The sequence below is a fragment of the Fusarium pseudograminearum genome, chromosome 2 (genome assembly GCF_000303195.2).
Source record: "Fusarium pseudograminearum CS3096 chromosome 2, whole genome shotgun sequence".
Taxonomy (NCBI): domain Eukaryota; kingdom Fungi; phylum Ascomycota; class Sordariomycetes; order Hypocreales; family Nectriaceae; genus Fusarium; species Fusarium pseudograminearum.
Window position 1 is genome coordinate 3,896,696 of NC_031952.1, and position 17,646 is coordinate 3,914,341.

A 17,646-nucleotide genomic window follows, 5' to 3' on the forward strand; every position below is an offset into this window, starting at 1 on the left:
CCCCCCCCAACCAAACCTAATCTAACACCATTTAACCACGATGCTGCGCAGCAAAGCTACTCAAACTCATTGCATCATCATCGCCTGTAAGTTGATCAACTCTTGACTTTGGCCTCGGCGCAGGCTGCACGATAGGCGCATCCCTCCTCATTCCTCGAATAAAAGCTTCATCAGACTCATCATCGATCAAAACCACCATCCATACACCAACAGCGCCGTTTGATCCAAGAAGAGGTGTACAGTGAATCCAGCGGTTGCGGCCGGGGTTCGTGGGAGGTGCTTGACCACCTTCGCCATGGTTCTTGTGGTTCATGTCGGTCTTGGACAACCAGCGGATCTTGGCTGTCAAACCGTTTCCACCAGCAAATGCTTGCGTGAGGGTTTCGCGAACACGGTCGGAGCCGCCGATGCGGGACAGGAATGAGCTTTGCAGCATGCCTGGTACACGGAGAGATGGCGAGGCGAAGAGGATACGCAGACTAGGATATGGGCGGACAAGCAGGTAGTGCTTGTAAACACCACTCAGGCGACCACCGAAACTCATAGCAGCTGTATCCTGGAGAATGGGGTCCGACAAGCGTCTGTTGATGGTTGCGTCGTCCTCAAAGACAAATCTCGGCTTGCTCCAGTTCGCAGGTGCAGCATCCGTTTGTCTCAAATCCTGCTGTCGTGTCCTGTGGAAAGCACCGCCTGATTCACGTACGGTCCTGAGTTCAGTGAGATCAAACATCTCTGCCAAGTCTCTGAACTCGTCCGTCTTCTGTTCCTTTTCCTTGCGGGCGTTCTCGCCAGGGTAACGCTCGTTTTCGGGGTTTTCGCGGTTCAGCAGTTTTGATAGTGAGTCAAGTCCTGCGCAGTCTGTCACAAGACCAGACACATCGACCTGTGCACCGAGATGGTAACGAACGATACCGCGCGAGTCGTATAGAGGAGATACCATGAGCAGATTCATAAAAGGTGAGCCATCACGACGGTAGTTGAGGAAGGTCTCGCAGTGGTCTTGGCCAGCTTTAAGCTTTTCTCGGATCCGCTGCACACTGTACGAGTTCGTTTTGGGACCTTGAAGGAATCGACAGTTACGGCCCAAAACATAATCCATACCGTACTGCGTTGTTCGATGGAATTCTGTGATTATGTTAGTACTGGTCATGGATTTCGTCGCTAATTAAACTTACCCTCACTAGCGAAAACAATCGGGTTGTCAGGTCGTGAAGGGTCTGTAAGACAGAAAACCTCTGCCAAGCCCTCTGACAGCTCGCGCAGTTGGGGAGCCAATGTGTCTGTTATTCTTCGCTTGATGGTGATGCTGACGGTTTGGATGTACGTGTGGGTGATGTAGGCTGGTAAATCGTGGTTGGCCATGGCTTGGAAAGCATCAGTCGCTCTTTTCTGCAGAGCAGCGTTGACGGTATTGGTAACAGGGTCCAACGTAAAATCGTGACCATCAATCCCTTCCAAAGATGTTGTCAGAGAGTTTGCGTAATTAATTGCTTTGATCGCTTTGAGGGTATCGAGATAATAAGTCAAAAGTGGCACTGAAGCAGGTCGCGATGCGGAAATGAAGTTTGTGAAACGCTGCAAGAGTATGGGATCTTCGAAAATGATGGTCAGATGCTTGGCGGAAAACAACAGCTCGGATTGGCTCTCGAGAGTGTATTGTTTCCCCATGGCATGTGCCGGAACGACGAGATCGAAAGATGATGGGTCATATTCCTCCTCTGTCAAGGGTTCCAGGCCGTCTCCGTCTGCACCAGCACCCTTGGCTTGCAGCGCGGGGAGATGCGTAGGGACGTAGACGGACGAAATAGATGAAGCATCTCGTTCTCTTTGCGACCAAACTTCTGTCTCGTGTGATCGGTATGACATTGCGCTTCGCGATGTGGCAGCAGATGATGGTCGAGCGGGTGAAGTTGGGAGCGCGGGGACAGAGACTGGTACTGGCGCTGTTGCAGTTGTTGGTGTTTGTGATGTCGCATGGACGTGGGTATAATTCTGATCGTGGTTCTGGTTGTTGTTCTGAGTGTGGTTGTGAGTATAAGTCTGGTTCTGGTAGTGACTTGAGCGATGGTGGCCGTGAGTGGACGGCGATTTCGATGGCTGTTGCAGTAGTCGTGGGTCGAAATCGGCTTTTCCGTCGCCTAAATCTTGTGTCTCAAAACTGATTTGTTAGTTTTTTTCCTTTTTTTGGTCGTGGCTAGCGAGCTGAGAGCACGGCCAGATCAGATCTGAGACAAAACGACGTACCTTTGTTTCATTGTGAGCTGCCGTCTTGGTGTGTGCGATCGAATGGGGATCGGAGGTGGGCAAGAGTCCATATCGTCGTCGTCGTCGACGAGGTTCAGGTGAGTCTTCTGCATTTTTGTAAAATAGCTGTGTTAGCCAAGTGGTACGTTTACGAGACGTGATGACGCAGAGACTCTCTAGTGAAGTTATATGACAGGCAGGTAAACGGCAACTCACGTCTTTAATGGGAAACCAGCGAACAGGGCTTTTCACCGAATGGGGAATCCAGTGGAGGCGAGGCATGGCCCTGATGAGAGAACTGAGCGTACGATGTTGTCCCGTTTGAGAATACAGCGCGGAATGCGGATTGACTTGCAAGGGTGAGGTTTACGAGATATTATAGTGGCTGTAGATCCCATTTAATTATCTTTCCATGACGATTGTTTAGTTTGGCCTCGAGTCTTGCCCTTCTCAGCTCCAAAAGCAACGCTCAGGTCCCGATCCCGATGATAGGGGATACAGGCTCGGATCGACGATCGGTGCGTCATCTACTGCTGAGCCTACAGTAACGAGTGAGAGTTATCCTGTCGAGGGCCGACCTAATTTAGCGGGCTGTTAGTGCGGCCCTGAAGGTAGGGAGCGAAAAAGAAAAAGGGACCCTAAGCAGCTGAGAGTTACATCGCCAGGGTAGCTAATGCCTGCAAGATCACGATGCATAATCGAATCGCTGGGTTGCTTTTCCCTAAAAATACCATGCTTGGGTCATCCCACGTCCCACTAGACAACGTTGCTGGGCAAGCCATGTCGTGTCGTGACTTTGCGTGCCCAATGAGCAGAACTGCTGGCAAAGTAAAGTTAACCACAACTCAAGAGTCAAAGCACGTTAATCCCCTAATGACGTACAGGGCTCGGACTTTTTCAGTCTGTCTCTGTCTCTGACTTTGTCTCCATCGCTGCCAGTGTCAAGTGTCAGTGTCAATGTCAATGTCAATGTCAATCTCTAGCATCACTCTTAGTTCTTCAACGGAGCCCAAGCTAAAACTTTTCCCAGCGCTCGGGCTTCTTCCCAATGCTACGACGTTGGGTTGTCGGGCCCGCGTTACATTGCACCTCAGCGCTAGAGAACAAGCCATACAACGCCAGTACGTCGGGACGCCGCAGGTGAACCAGGGACCCGGACGAACAACATCGCTTTGGGAATGGTTTTTTCACGTCTTACTTAAGCGAACAGTTGCGAGCGACAACTATCTCGAATCCAGCTAGATTCAGGACAACTGGAATGTTGGCAAAGAGACCGTTGAGGGTCAACGGCATTCCCACGTTTCCTCCGCTGTGTCTTTTCTTCCGTCCATCAATTTAACTTTCCGTCTCTCCATGAATCCACTAGATAAACAGAAAGTTTCAATTCAACAATGGGGACAGTTCAATTGGTGACCCACTGGCAATAAAAAGCTACCAGCATATACCTGGCCCGGCAGAGGGGTGTTCCGATGCACTCCAGTTATTGCAAAGGGGGAATTTCATATCAGAAATTGCCGATACTACTTCTTGGCCTCAACCATGACACGCATAGATAACATTCACGTGATTGAGAATGTTTCTATCTTAAAAACACGTACGTAGTACACAGTAGAGACCAACTTACAATGACGATCCTTGCAAACGTGTAATACTATCGTTAAACGAGATAGCAGTCAGGCCATGACTTGAGTCAGTTAACCCCTACGGGATCAGCGACACATTGAGTCTATGCAAGGCCTCGACCTTTGTGCACTAGGAAATTTAAGAAAACGCAAAGACCTGCCACTAGAGCACGATGGCATCACTACCTATCAAGCTAGTTCTACCCGCTAACTTTGACATCCTTTGGACCGGCTTCCGGACTCTTTGTAATAGCTCCGGTCATGAAGGCCATACCGACTTGCTCATAAATAGCGTCATCATCTACAATATCGCATGAACAATGGAAATTAGAATGGCAGTATCATCAATTATATTTATCGAGCTATTCGACGTGACTTTCAGAGGCTCTTCGTTTCGCTCACCGACATGGGATTTCGCTGTCATTCAGCCTTCCCTGTCCGACGAGTTGCTCTTGACATCGATGACACGAGCTACTGAGAGGATCATTCTCAAGTTTATGTCCAAGAGTGTAGTCCTATAGCTCGATCGACTCGACTACTGTTATCTTCATAGGTAGTGTTGCACTTTTAGGGTACTACTAGTAGGCTCATATATCTTTTCAGATCGACTGTGAGACTCCCCTAACAGCCCTATAAGGCTCAAGTTTGTTTGCCATAGCGTTCTCTGTATAAAAAGTTCAAGCCTATCGGATCAATGCTGTGTTTCCTGAAGCTAGAGTAATTTCATCTGACAATGTTTCGTTTCTTACACTAAAACATGCACTCTTTATATTATAGTTTGCAAGGTCGCAGGGTTATCTGCAAGACGTTGTCACTCTCTACAAGGTTGCCAAAGGCACTATCACCTCGGAGGGGCTTACTCACGCCCACGCAAAAGTCATACATGCCGACTTTCGATGTCTTATGGTCTTGTTTATTTTATTGGTCTAATCTGCGTCCATCCTGATTCGAGCCAGTATTAAAATGGTGCAAGGCAAACACTGTCACCCGACGAGGCAGCTATATATCTTGATCTACTACTTACTGCGTCTTGAGTAACACTCCTATACCAAGCTTTCTCTGATCTTCAACTGTGCCGGGGTTTCTGTCACGGGTGATCTGCTAGTGTTCCGTCCCGCCCCAAGATTGGCTTTACCTGGTTCAGGGATGATTAATGCTGTCACTGTTGTTGACGAGTGGACGGAACGCTCGGGCATCATACATGTCAGTTGAGCTGTCGACAACCCTGCGTCCAAATCTGACCAAGCACATCGATGTCAATTTCCACAGAAAGTTCCTTGCCCGGGGGGGCACGCTCCGACCTCTCTTCATCCAGTACAAAGCCTCCCATATTTTCGAGACTCCTAGACAGTTTCCAGTCTATGTCAGCCCTCTTAACTTACTGATTCTTATCGGAATAGCTTGAGAGCGGCCCGCAGATCTTAAAATGAGGCTTGCGATCTCTGCGTCTACCAGTTATGATCAGTAAGTAAGTATATGTGACCTCATCATAAGATTAGACATAAACCACAACCACTCCATCCTGAGCGCTTTGACTCTGTCAGTGCGTCCAAATTCCCCGTTCTAGAGCTTTTTGTTTGCTTACCTACTGTTTCTGTACTAGTTTGCGGTCTCGTCGACAAGGCTGTCGACCGGTGAAGCTGGATGCTGGGCCTGTGATGCTGTTTATTAGACAGAGACTGGGACTCAAAAACACTGTACCTAGAGTCTCCCCCACCCATCCGACTCTCACTAGCTGCATTACAACCACTACCATGACACTCACCTTCTGATCACGATCGTACACCGGCAGCAGGCCTACTTTCCTCGACGCAATGTCCTCCCACATTGAACGAAGCAGCCCCGGTCCTACGCATGCGACAACATAGTGATGAGAACGTACAAGAATCATGGGGCTTCGCTGTGAATGGGTATCATGCGAGAATCACTGCTCAGTAGTAAGCCGCACGAGCTCTGTGACAAACCATAATCATCCGTATCAGACTCAATACATTGGACGTTTGTCGGACAATTCCCGTTATCGGTCGCCTCGGAACGATTCCCTCACATGATCGGAGCTGAAGGGTTTGTGTTCCGGCGCAGCAGAGCCGCTTCGGTCGGGTCGGCCCACGCAAGATGACCTACTACACGGCTTTCAGTGGCCTGTCACAATTGATGGTTGTCAGCGACGTTATAATCTACTGAGGCTACAGGGGCGGAAGGCGAATGATAGCGAAACACCAATTTCTGACATCAAACACTGTCGATGGGGCAAGACACATCACAATCAAGAGCAATAGTTCAAGTCAGATTCGTAATCATTTCATTCTCAAAGGTATTTTTGCTACATTGCTATTCATAAAATTACAGTCGAGGAGAGACATTAGCCGCGTTACCATTCTTAACATCAAATCGGTCAAGGTTCATCACCTTGGTCCAGGCAGCGACAAAGTCGCGAACCAGCTTCTCGCTACCGCCAGCCTCAGCATATGTCTCAGCTGTCGCGCGGAGCTCAGCGTGCGATCCAAAGATAAGATCGACGCGGGTACCGGTCCACTTCTTGTTACCGCTCTTGCGGTCAATACCCTCAAACAGGTCGCCGTTGCCAACGGGCTTCCACTCGGTGCTGATGTCGAGGAGGTTGACGAAGAAGTCGTTGGACAGGACACCAGGACGCTTAGTGAGGATACCGTGGGATGATCCGTCCCAGTTGGCATTGAGCGCACGGAGACCACCAACCAGAGCGGTGATCTCGGGGACGCTGAGAGTAAGAAGCTGGGCGCGGTCGATGAGCATGTGCTCGAGCTTGACACGCTCTGTGGAAGCGCCGTAGTTTCGGAAACCGTCGGCGGCGGGCTCAAGGTGAGCGACAGACTGGACGTCGGTCTGGTCCTGGGTGGCGTCGGTACGGCCAGGAATGAAGGGCACAGTGACGTTAACACCGGCATCCTTGGCGGCCTTCTCGACGGCAGCAGAACCAGCAAGGACGATCACGTCAGCAAGAGAGATGGCCTTGCCGTTGGACTGAGAGTCGTTGAAGTTCTTCTGGATCTTCTCAAGACCGTTGAGAACCTGGCCCAACTGAGAGGGGTTGTTGACCTCCCAGCTCTTCTGGGGCTCAAGACGGAGACGGGCACCGTTGGCACCACCACGGAGATCACTGCCTCGGAAAGTAGAAGCAGAAGCCCAAGCAGTAGAGACGAGCTTGGAGACGTCAATGCCAGACTTGAGGATCTCGTTCTTGATGGCGGAGATGTCACCATCATCGACGACCTTGTAGTCGCGCTCAGGGACAGGGTCCTGCCAGCTGAAGATCTCCTTGGGGACCTCGGGGCCAAGGTAGCGGTCGCGAGGACCCATGTCGCGGTGGGTGAGCTTGAACCAAGCCTTGGCAAAGGCATCGTTGAACTCTTGGGGGTTCTCGAGGAAGCGACGAGAGATCTTCTCGTACGCAGGGTCGAAGCGAAGCGACAAGTCGGTGGTCAACATGCTAGGTCGCTGCTTCTTGCTGGAGTCGTAGGCATGGGGGACGGTAGCCTCGGCATCCTTGGCAACCCACTGGTGGGCGCCAGCAGGGCTCTTTGTGAGCTCCCACTCGAACTGGAAGAGGTACTTGAGGTAGTCGTGGCTCCACTTGACGGGAGTGCTTGTCCATGTGACTTCGATACCAGAAGTGGTTGTGTCGGGGCCCTTGCCGCTCTTGTAGCTGTTGGACCAGCCGAGACCCTGCTGGGCAAGGTCGGCGGCCTCGGGCTCGGGGCCGACGTGGTCGGTTGAGCCAGCTCCGTGGGTCTTGCCGACAGTGTGGCCACCAGCAATCAGGGCAACGGTCTCTTCGTCGTTCATGGCCATGCGGCCGAAGGTTTCGCGGATGTCACGGGCGGCGGCGACGGGGTCGGGGTTGCCATCAGGGCCCTCTGCTTATTGTCAGCGATGATCAGGTCAATCGGTAACGGGAAGGAACGTACCAGGGTTAACATAGATGAGACCGTGGTGAGCAGCAGCCAAAGGCTTCTCGAGATCTCGGGTGTGGATATCCTTGTGCTCGGTCTGGTCCGAGTCGGTGGCCCCAGGCTTAGTGGTTCCCTTGTTTCCGTTGGAGTAACGGACGTCGTTTCCGAGCCAGGTATCCTCACCACCGTAGTAGGTGGCCTCGTCGGCCTCCCAGGTATCCTCTCGGCCACCGGCGAAGCCTAGGGTCTTGAAGCCCATGTCCTCGAGGGCGACGTTGCCAGCGAGAACGATGAGGTCGGCCCATGAGATCTTGTTGCCGTACTTTTGCTTGACGGGCCAGAGGAGGCGGCGAGCCTTGTCGAGGGAGACGTTGTCGGGCCACGAGTTGAGGGGGGCGAATCGCTGTTGACCCTGTGGAAATGGTTAGAGATGGACGCAATTGAGGGGATGTTGAGTACTTGCCTGTCGGCCACCACCACGACCGTCAAAGACACGGTATGTTCCAACGCTGTGCCATGACAATCGCACCATGAGACCACCGTAGTGGCCAAAGTCAGCAGGCCACCAGTCCTGTGAATCGGTCATCAACTTGCGCAGATCCTCCTTGAGGGCATTGTAGTCGAGGGACTTGAAAGCCTCAGCATAGCTGAAGTTCTCGCCGTAAGGGTTGGTGACATTGCTGTGCTGGCGCAGAATGTTGGTCTTGAGCGACTCGGGCCACCACTTCTGGTGAGTGACGCCGTGTCCAGCGACGTTGGGGACCTTGTGCGCAACGGGGCACTTGCTCTCAGACATGATGTGTGGTGTTGTTGACAAGAATCTGGGTGTGTGTAGTGTTTTGTTCAAAGTCCAGGTCCTCCTCGCTATTGACAAAGACAAAATACGAGAAGAAGACTTGGGGAGGAGAAACCGAGGCATAGAGAAAAAGATGCGGGGGTGGAGATTGGGACGTCTTTTATAACAAGAGTCGGATTAGCAAAGGAAGGCTTGTGAGTGGAGTGGCAACAGTGAGAAGAGGAGACGAGCAATGGACGAGGCCCGGAACACGCTCGGTATCTCGTCTTGTCAAACAGTTCACTCGGAAACTTATGCCGGTTTCGTCAACAAGAGCTACATGACGCACTGTAGGCAAGTGCGGGGAAGCTATACCGATGCAGCAGCCAGTGTAACAAAGGGTCATGATGAGTACGGATTGCATCGGAACTGGTTTGAGGGGAGTAACCTCAGATGATCATGACTCTCTTTCTCGTCTATGCATCAGAGAAGCCTCTAGAAATGATACCAAAATGCATGATACATCTCGACTCATCACGTTGAATCGTTGAATCATTGGATAGGTAGTAAAGAATTGATCGCCACATGTGAATAACGTTTGGCTGTCAACCATCTCGTGATCGGTTTAGTACCGGTGCAACCCCGCAGAAACAAAACACAACATCAACTGAGCAACCCAATTGTCTGCGTCGTAACAACCCCTTTGGTGATAGACTGATCCACGAGCAAGGGGAGGATTTGTCCCCGAGACGGATGGTAGGCTAAAGAGCGGGGTCAATTCTGGAGAGGGGCTGTCTTCTTTTTCCATACTGAGTAAAAAGAATGAGAACAATGCGATTGGAAGGCAAGATTGTATCAATCTGATGCTCTATGCAATAGCATCACAGTTTCTGTAACTCTAACCATCATCTTCTGTTTGTTTGAACAACAGTGGATATCCATCTCAGACCTCTCCAACGACGGATAAAACCAGACTCTTTTCTGACTGAATTGTCCCACCACACCCACAAGCCGCGATAAGCCAATCAACGGCCCCGCTTACATTTGGAATCAATCTGCAGCGCATGGAATCATTAATGGCTTCACCTTCACTAACAGAATTACCAGACTCTTGACGTGGTACCTGCGTCTGAGACAGCCTCATTCTCTTCCGAACGCCTCGTTTCTTTGTTCATCACATTGAAGATGGGAAGCCGAGGCATATGAAAAAGGTTCCATAAATAAATAGACCAACAGGGAATTGAACCGACGACTCTGGCAGCAAAAACAAAATGAAGGTGGACGATAGCATCGTTGATCCGACTCCGTAAGGAATCAAACCTAGCTACCATCCATTAGTTCAGCAACTTATTTGGGGCTATACCCGTATAGAGTGCCCGCCACACCTGGTAATCAATGGGCTTCACCATTCAGTGATACTGGACCATCGTATTTCACAGTCAACCCAATTCTGACTGTGTCTTTTTTTTTTTAATTAACGCATGGAGTGATGTGCACTTTGCCATCTAAAAGTGCAATCAATCGCTTCCATCAATGTGTGCCAATCGCCAAACTGTAGAGGGTATGACAGCGACATCGCAAGTATTCGCTTGAGAGAATACGCCACAAAAGCCTAAATATTTAACATTACCATGAGTGAACCAGCTATGGCATGCATAGGTAAAATCTTAGTGCGGCAGCTGAGGCAAGGCAGTTGGGGACAGTTCAGCTGCCAGGACCCTCGCGGAAGAGCAGACAAGAACATATGCATCCAAATGATCTTGTCAAGAGTGGCTTTCACGATACGAATACAGGACATGGCATGCTTTATACGCCATTAAATGGGCTCTTCCTACACTATCACATCAATCACCTGCGGAGTTGGAAGGAAGCCCGTGACGGACATGACGGTACTCCGGACACCGATGGACTTCGGCCCTTGAGCAAGCACCGGCGTCGCTGATCATAGAAACGGATGCTTTGACAGACGACACAGACCTAACTACTCGGATTCCGGACTCCACCTCAGGCCGTCGGTGTTCCGTAGCAGGGTAACAAGATCCCGTTGTGTCATTTTGCGACCGGAGTGGTAGAAACTATCACCGATGAACAACAAGACGACGACACGACACGGTAGACAGTTGGAATTGAAACAAAGCCAAGTGGACTTATCACATTTGCGCGGAACTCCGTGGTGTGGTAACTGCGAATCGGTCTTATCCTCTTTACGGAGTCCGATGGCTTTCCGGTGCGGCTCAGAGCTCAACACCGACGGGCTTGGACTCGGATTTCGCTGCACCACCGTACAGCGATTCTCCATGCATGGCAAATTTATGTATTCAATCGATCGGTCAAAGGACGAGCATCATGCGAAATACAGCCAGAAATCGGCTCATCGTCGTAGGCATCGGAGCGAATAGAGTGCGGTCGCATTCGCGGACTTTGACATTTCACGGGGTCGTTGTTCGGGATATGCGCGATGGGGAAATTCAGCTTTTAAAGACACCGTCGGATGTGCGTCAGAACATGAAGCGCGAGAGAAGGGATGGTCGGCGAATGGCGCAATGGGATTACCGAGCGTGCGGCTCTCAAGGGGATCAGAATAGTTCTCGGCGGGAAATGCTAGAGTCTTGTAACTTCGCAACTGAGTTTACTGGCATGGTATTCAGGAACCCTCGTCATGCTTGTTCTTGGCTATCGCCAGGGGCGCACCATTATGCTGACATATGATGACTGTCGGCAAGACGGTTATTGTGGCATCGGTAATAGGCAAAGCTCAACGGAGAAAGGGATAGCGATCGCGTTTTGTGAATAATTTTTGACTTCGAGGTGAACGATGAGGTAAAATTGGCTTGAGTAAGGGCTCTTCGCGAATGGGATCGAATGGCCGAACCTGTCGAGGAGAGATCAGTAGCTGGATCGCATTCACAAGCAACACTGCGCGGGCCCAGCGAAAAGGACTGCAGCATCAGAGTCGCATCACGCTTCTCGTGTTGTCACAGGGTGCGTGTCGAGCCTCATGCTGGAATTGTTACAACCATGAACAGTGGTCGGGTTGGCGAAGGAGCTTGTCTTCGACGCGTGATGCTCATGGCGTCGCTTGCAACCTCAGGCAATAGACTGTAACGCGATGGGAAGTCACAGTCTCCCACGATCCACGTGACTATGATGTCATATTTCCCTCTTATCTTATCTATAAGACAGTTTTGGCCAATCATTGTAGTTATAGTGGGGCTTTCAAGCTGAATCAAATGTCTGCCTCAATTGCTAGTGGGAACATGGACACCTTCAAGTTAAAGAAACAAATATCATCTAAATCTGTCATTTGCAACGTGCAGCGCAACTCTGTATTTTTCCCAATGAGAACTCACTTCAAGAAGATCACCTGTACTAAAATAAACATCAGAGATGCTTTAATTTTGCTATGAGAGGTTGTAGCGTGCCCTTCTCACTTCAAATTTTTTGAGGTTCGACGCATCTGCTGTTACCCTATAGCTGCTGATGGCTATCAGGCTCCCGACCGATAAGCTTAAAAAGTGGACCTATCTCGGTGCGTGCCGCGTCGCTCTGGTTCGCCTTGCTGATGCCTTGCGCAAGTCAGGCACAAACGTAAACAGCCTTACAAGCGACTTTATTGACTCAATATTGCCTCCGAGCTTATCCCACTCGTCCTTTGCTAATGTTGGGGGCATCGCATCGTCCAACAACGCTCCACGCGTGTTCTTCCACCAGTCAGATGTCATTCTGATGCAAGCCCCCAACGTGGGGTAACCTCTTTCAAATACCGTCATTGACCCAACCTCACTCAGAGCTTGAACAAACACAAACTCCATATCAGGAAATCCGATACATCCTTCAGAATGTCAAACACACTATCGAGTTCTCTGGCTGAGGCGAAGCTAGTTCCCGGCGCGGCAGCTAGTCTAATCCCCGAGGGTTTCAAGCCCAGCGTCAACCTGCATGTCTCGTTTGACGGCAAGGACGTTCAGTTAGGGAACTTATTTCGTGCGACCGAGTGCAAGCGCTCACCCAGTATCTTGTTTGATCAAGAGGTATGTGTGTCGGTTATGAGATAAGGATATCCGCTTACTTTGGCTTATAGGCTGATGCGCCGGGTGATGCTACATACATGCTTCTTCTCGTTGATCCTGATGCGCCGACACCCGATGACCCCAAGTTTGCCTTTTGGCGGCACTGGGTTCTCCCCGGCTTGAGACCCTTGGGAAGCGCCGATGCTGTTGCCCAAATTCAACCTGCGCTGACAGAATATCTGGGACCCGGCCCCAAGGATGAGTGAGCTACAATGCCAGTCACATTGGTTACTTTACTAACGATTTACCAGCTCAAAGCCTCACAGATACTTACTCCTCCTCTACCGCCAACCTTCCAACCTTGATCTGACAAAGGATGATGTTGGAGGTGAAGAGTTTACGCAAAGACGGTCTTTCGACACCGCCAAGTTTGTCGAAAAGTATGATCTGCAACTGGTGGGCGTGAACTGGTTCCTCGGTGCCGGAGATGGCTGGAAAGAGTAAGAAGGAACGGAAATATGACAAATGAATAACATACTATCAATTGAAGCCATCGCAACTTTGAAACCTTGCTGGCCCGCATTCGACTGAGCCCAACGAACATGCCATTTCTCATTCAGTGCTACAATTCCCACATGTACACATCACTCATCACACGAATCTGACAGCGAATCAAGGGCCAAGCGAATAATATTATTCAATACGTTAATCATACATCTAGGAAACTGATACAGTTGTATCTAAACAAACAGCTCTTGGCTGGCTTACTTGCTAACACCGTTGTTGATGAGCTTGTTAACAGTGTCGCGGGGCACCTGAGCCACAACTCCCTCAAGAGCCTGGGAAGCAATGTACTCGCAGAGACCCTCGGCCTTCTTGCCCAGACCAAGGAAGTAAGCACCAAGACCAGCAACATGGGGCGAAGCCATGGAAGTTCCGGAGATGGTGTTGGTCTTGCCGCCGGGCCAGGTGCTCAGGATGTCGGTACCAGGAGCAAGAACATCGACGAGGTCGCCAAAGTTGGAGAAGTAGGAAAGAGTATCGTTGCGGGTGGTTGCGCCGACGGTGCAGGCGCTGGCCTCGGAAGCAGGGGATGAGCCGGAAGCGTCGACGGCTTCGTTGCCAGCTGCTACGGCAAGGAAGAGACCAGCATCGACGATGCTCTTGGCAGCGCTGTTGACAGCATCGGAGGCTTCGCCACCAAGGGACATGTTGACAACGGCACCGTTAGGGCAATTCTCGTCATCGGCATGACCAGCGACAAAGTCCATACCAGCAATGACAGCAGAGTTGGTACCGGAGCCGTCGTCACCAAGGACCTTAACGGCGTAGAGGGTGGTCTTCTTGGCGACACCGTAGGTGGTGGAGCCGATAGTTCCAGCGACGTGGGTGCCGTGACCTTGACCATCACCATCACGACCACCAGCAAAGTTCTTGAGGAACTTGGCACGTCCATCAAAGTCGGGATGCTCAACATCAATACCGGTGTCGATGACGTAGGAGCAAGTACCCTCGCCAGCGCTCTCGTCATAGGTGTAAGTCTTGCTACCGGGCTTGGAGCTAGAAAGACGGGCGATACCCCAAGGAGCATTGTCCTGGTCGACAGTAGCCTTGATGGTGATGACAGCATCCTGCTCAATGTACTCGACCTGGGATTTGTTAGTACTACCCTGAACGATTGGGATCTACATGACTGACATTAGGGTCGTGCTTGAGGGTCTCAATCTCCTCATCCTTGAGACTAGCAGCAAAGCCACTGAAGCTCTTGGTGTAGGTGTAATCGGCATCAGCCTGGATGGTCGAAACAGCGCTGTCAACAGAAGCAGCTCGGACACCGGCCTTCATCTTGACGATGTACTTGCCATCGACAAGCTTGACACCGCGAGGGCGGATGACAGGCGCGGGCTCAGTTCGTCGAGAGACTGAGGCTGAAGGAGCGGCCAGCGCAAAGGGCAAAAGAGCGAGAAGAGTAGCGGAACGCATCTTGATATAGTGAACGTTGAAAGTTGGAGTTTTGAAAAAGAGAGTGATTGTAAGTAAGTGAATGTAGTTGTTGACTTTGCTGTAAAGACTGAAGAGCTGAGTGTGATGAGATGAGATGAGATTGAGTTTCTGGAGACGAAGGGATCTATTTATCTCGTTGCTTCATCTCCTTTAATCTTGGTCCATCGTCTATGTTCGGTTGTTGGTAGTCGTTCGGCACCTAAGCCTATGGTATCAAGACATGTGCTCTGCTCCGATGATCGCCATCGTCCGAGATAGTCGACATCCTTGTCTGCAACCACTACCTGCCTAAAGAGCGTGTCGATCCCGTCTGTCGCGGTCCCTGTCGAGGTATAGCATAATGATTAACTGTTGGAGGCTCAACCAACCGAAACGTTTCGTGCAGTGTTTGAATTGGGCTATGCAGCGTTTGCCACGAGAGTCAAGATTGCTAAAGGAGTGCATAATTTAATGAGGTACCTGGTAATTGTGTCTTGACTGGTTATTTCATTACCGCCAGGCCTGTGGAGTTGCGACTTAGCATGGCTGATCCCTCACCAATGAGAGTTGCGAAATGGCCAATCTGCCATGAAACGATATCGACAACCAATAGCGACGATCTATTGCCTGGCTAGGGAGCTGGTTTCATATCTGATCCCCCTGAGCACGTCAAAAGTTCTTGTCTATTTATCTAAATCGTGGAATGTCAGAGGATCTTTTGAGAGATTAGCAGGAACTGATAGAGTTTGTCAAAAGTGCCAATCACGAGCAATTCTCGGCCATTTCAAGAATTGCAGGGGATATCTTGCCGAGTTTTGGAAGGCGAATCTTGAATTCTAGAGGCTAAGAAAAAGTTCCGATGTCGATCTTCACGTTATGCCCCTTGCATTTGCGAATATGCTTGTTTCGTCAATTGCACTAAGCGAGATACCGCATTTGCCTCACCTTGTTTTTTCAAGGAAAGAATACCGATCTAGACAATTGCAAAGAGCCGACTTGATCAGATGACAACTCGTTCTTTGTTCCTCATATTTTTGATATTGGCCCATAGTCCCTAATTAGAAGCCTTTCATCACCACAAGATGGGGAGCTGGCGCAACGGTAGCGCGTCAGATTCCAGTTAGCTGTCCCACAGCGTAATTCGGGGATTCCTGAAGGTTATCGGTTCAAATCCGGTGTTCCTCATTCTTTCTTTTGTTTTTGTCTATCTCTTTCTATCGAAATATCCCCAGTAAATGAAGGCAAAAACCTATTTTTTGTTCATTTTATGCTAGTATATGTTTTCATTCAGGTGGCTATGGATTCAAAAGTGAGAAAATCGCTACACTTTTATTCCACACATCTAAAAGTTGAAGTTATCTCGTTCTCAACATGTTGCCGTAAATAGCAGCAGACCCTCAAGTATCTATTTTATACCATTGATTGAATCGTCTTTCTGCAAACGACTGCAACTCGCACATGCCTTCCCTATGCGTTTTGACATTCTTTACAGGATCAAATGCTTGACGACGTGGTCTACTGTATCTGTTCCGCGGTTTCCAGCCCCTTGTCCCAAATCATGGTCTGTCACAAGCCAAACCGCCCTCTCCATGAACAGCCCTTCGCTAAGCCTCTTCTTCCTCTCACAGTACCACTCTATGTTCCTCTAGTTTCTCCCCAACTCTATACGACGCTCCTGTCTCAACGGCGTTGGCAGCTCACAGTGCGGTTGATACCACCGCTCCTTTAGTGTCTGTCCCATCGATCCCGCGAAACCTCTTCTTAGATTCTTCACTATATGGGAATCGGCCGAGTAGGGCCATGATGAGGATATAAATTAGAGGAACTGCGTTAACGACGTCTTGATCGGCTGTGAGATAGCGGTAGATACTATCACTGCCGAGATGATTGATGTCTTTGAGGGTAGGGTCTTGCTTCGTCGCGTGCGGAATCTCCAAGAGTTATTTTTGAGCTGAGCCCCGGTCTCTGTACTCTACGCGCTCACTGTCCAGTGGAAAGCGTCATTCGGGAACATCATCGATGTTTTCTTTGCGGCGTCATCTTTTTAGAACAAAGCCAGTGGCCAGTTTCTGAGAAGAATATTCCTAGTCTGCCCTTGTATGTACTCATACCTTGTCTTTTGTACATGTCTCTCTGTAACTTGGGGTTTGCCTGGTATTTAAATGATCGTGCTTACCGATTGTCACTAAACCTTTGCCTAGGAGTGTGATTTGCTAAGGAATTGGGCAGATCGTTGCTTCATGAATCATACCAAAACTGAAACGGCGCTCACTCTCACTGGCTGACAGCTTTTCCATGAATGTTTGAAGACATGATCCTAGCAATGGCATTGTGTGTCTCTGCGAGTGAAAGGCCAAGGGGCCCAGTGGTTAGCAGAAAAGTTAGCCTCCTAAGCCTTAGGGTATAGAAATAAGTAGTCTAAGATGTATAGTCTAAGTAGCATAAGTTACTCTAATAATTTTATCTCTTATGATCATAGCAGTCAATTTTTTAGATTCCCTAAGTATAAGGAGTAGCGATAACGTTTCCTAATAAAGAGGGTAAAACTGCAAAACTATAAAAGTGTAAATAAAACCAAGGTTACTGACCTCAATAAATAAATCCGGGCTATAAAGGAAGCGATCCACGAGTTTTATGCAGCACATACCTACCGAGAATAATGCGAAGAACGCAAGACTCACTGAAGAAAACCGCGCCCTTCGAGCACTCTTGTCGGACGAAGACCTGGCCAACTATCCCTTTCTACTCAGTCTAGCCGTGAATTGTATCTTGCATCTTCGTCGGGAGCCGAAGTCGGTCATGTTGAAACGGTATCTGCTTTCGGTTCAGTTTTGCTGCATTTGAAGATGTCAACTCACGCCCCAGCCCGATGATGTTTTACGAGATGCCAAGAGTATCTTTATGGATGAAGTCCTAGCGCTTACCTTGTTATCAAGTTATCGGAATCTTCGGAGAATGAATGGTAAGCTTATTTCCTGAGACATCTGCCAAAACCTTAAAACAGAGGTTCAGCCCGGATCGGAGTCGGGAGAAAAAGTTACCCAATGCGGCAAGCCCACCTGTTGGTCAGACATCGGGGC

The 17,646-nt window shown here is 49.8% G+C and overlaps 5 protein-coding genes across 5 annotated transcripts, besides 1 other annotated feature; 2 read left to right on the top strand and 3 right to left on the bottom strand.

Moving 5' to 3' along the window:
- Positions 1-31: 31 nt before the first annotated feature.
- FPSE_02267 (uncharacterized protein) lies at positions 32-2,357 on the bottom strand (the record flags this gene model as incomplete). The annotated part of the gene is made up of 3 exons (XM_009255386.1): positions 32-1,125; positions 1,176-2,158; positions 2,245-2,357. 3 exons carry the CDS (start codon positions 2,355-2,357, stop codon positions 32-34), a joined length of 2,190 nt encoding a protein of 729 aa, XP_009253661.1.
- Positions 2,358-3,145: 788 nt separating this feature from the next.
- Positions 3,146-3,171: a microsatellite.
- A 2,121-nt stretch (positions 3,172-5,292) lies between these two features.
- On the top strand, positions 5,293-5,504 carry FPSE_02266 (uncharacterized protein; the record flags this gene model as incomplete). The annotated part of the gene is made up of 3 exons (XM_009255385.1): positions 5,293-5,330; positions 5,366-5,409; positions 5,470-5,504. 3 exons carry the CDS (start codon positions 5,293-5,295, stop codon positions 5,502-5,504), a joined length of 117 nt encoding a protein of 38 aa, XP_009253660.1.
- Positions 5,505-6,209: 705 nt separating this feature from the next.
- FPSE_02265 (uncharacterized protein) lies at positions 6,210-8,594 on the bottom strand (the record flags this gene model as incomplete). Its single annotated transcript, XM_009255384.1, has 3 exons — positions 6,210-7,762; positions 7,814-8,210; positions 8,328-8,594. The coding sequence occupies 3 exons, from the start codon at positions 8,592-8,594 to the stop codon at positions 6,210-6,212; spliced, it is 2,217 nt and encodes a 738-aa protein (XP_009253659.1).
- A 3,818-nt stretch (positions 8,595-12,412) lies between these two features.
- Positions 12,413-13,087, top strand: FPSE_02264 (uncharacterized protein; the record flags this gene model as incomplete). Its single annotated transcript, XM_009255383.1, has 3 exons — positions 12,413-12,604; positions 12,655-12,845; positions 12,895-13,087. The coding sequence occupies 3 exons, from the start codon at positions 12,413-12,415 to the stop codon at positions 13,085-13,087; spliced, it is 576 nt and encodes a 191-aa protein (XP_009253658.1).
- A 260-nt stretch (positions 13,088-13,347) lies between these two features.
- Positions 13,348-14,566, bottom strand: FPSE_02263 (uncharacterized protein; the record flags this gene model as incomplete). The annotated part of the gene is made up of 2 exons (XM_009255382.1): positions 13,348-14,232; positions 14,282-14,566. 2 exons carry the CDS (start codon positions 14,564-14,566, stop codon positions 13,348-13,350), a joined length of 1,170 nt encoding a protein of 389 aa, XP_009253657.1.
- Between the last annotated feature and the right edge of the window lie 3,080 nt (positions 14,567-17,646).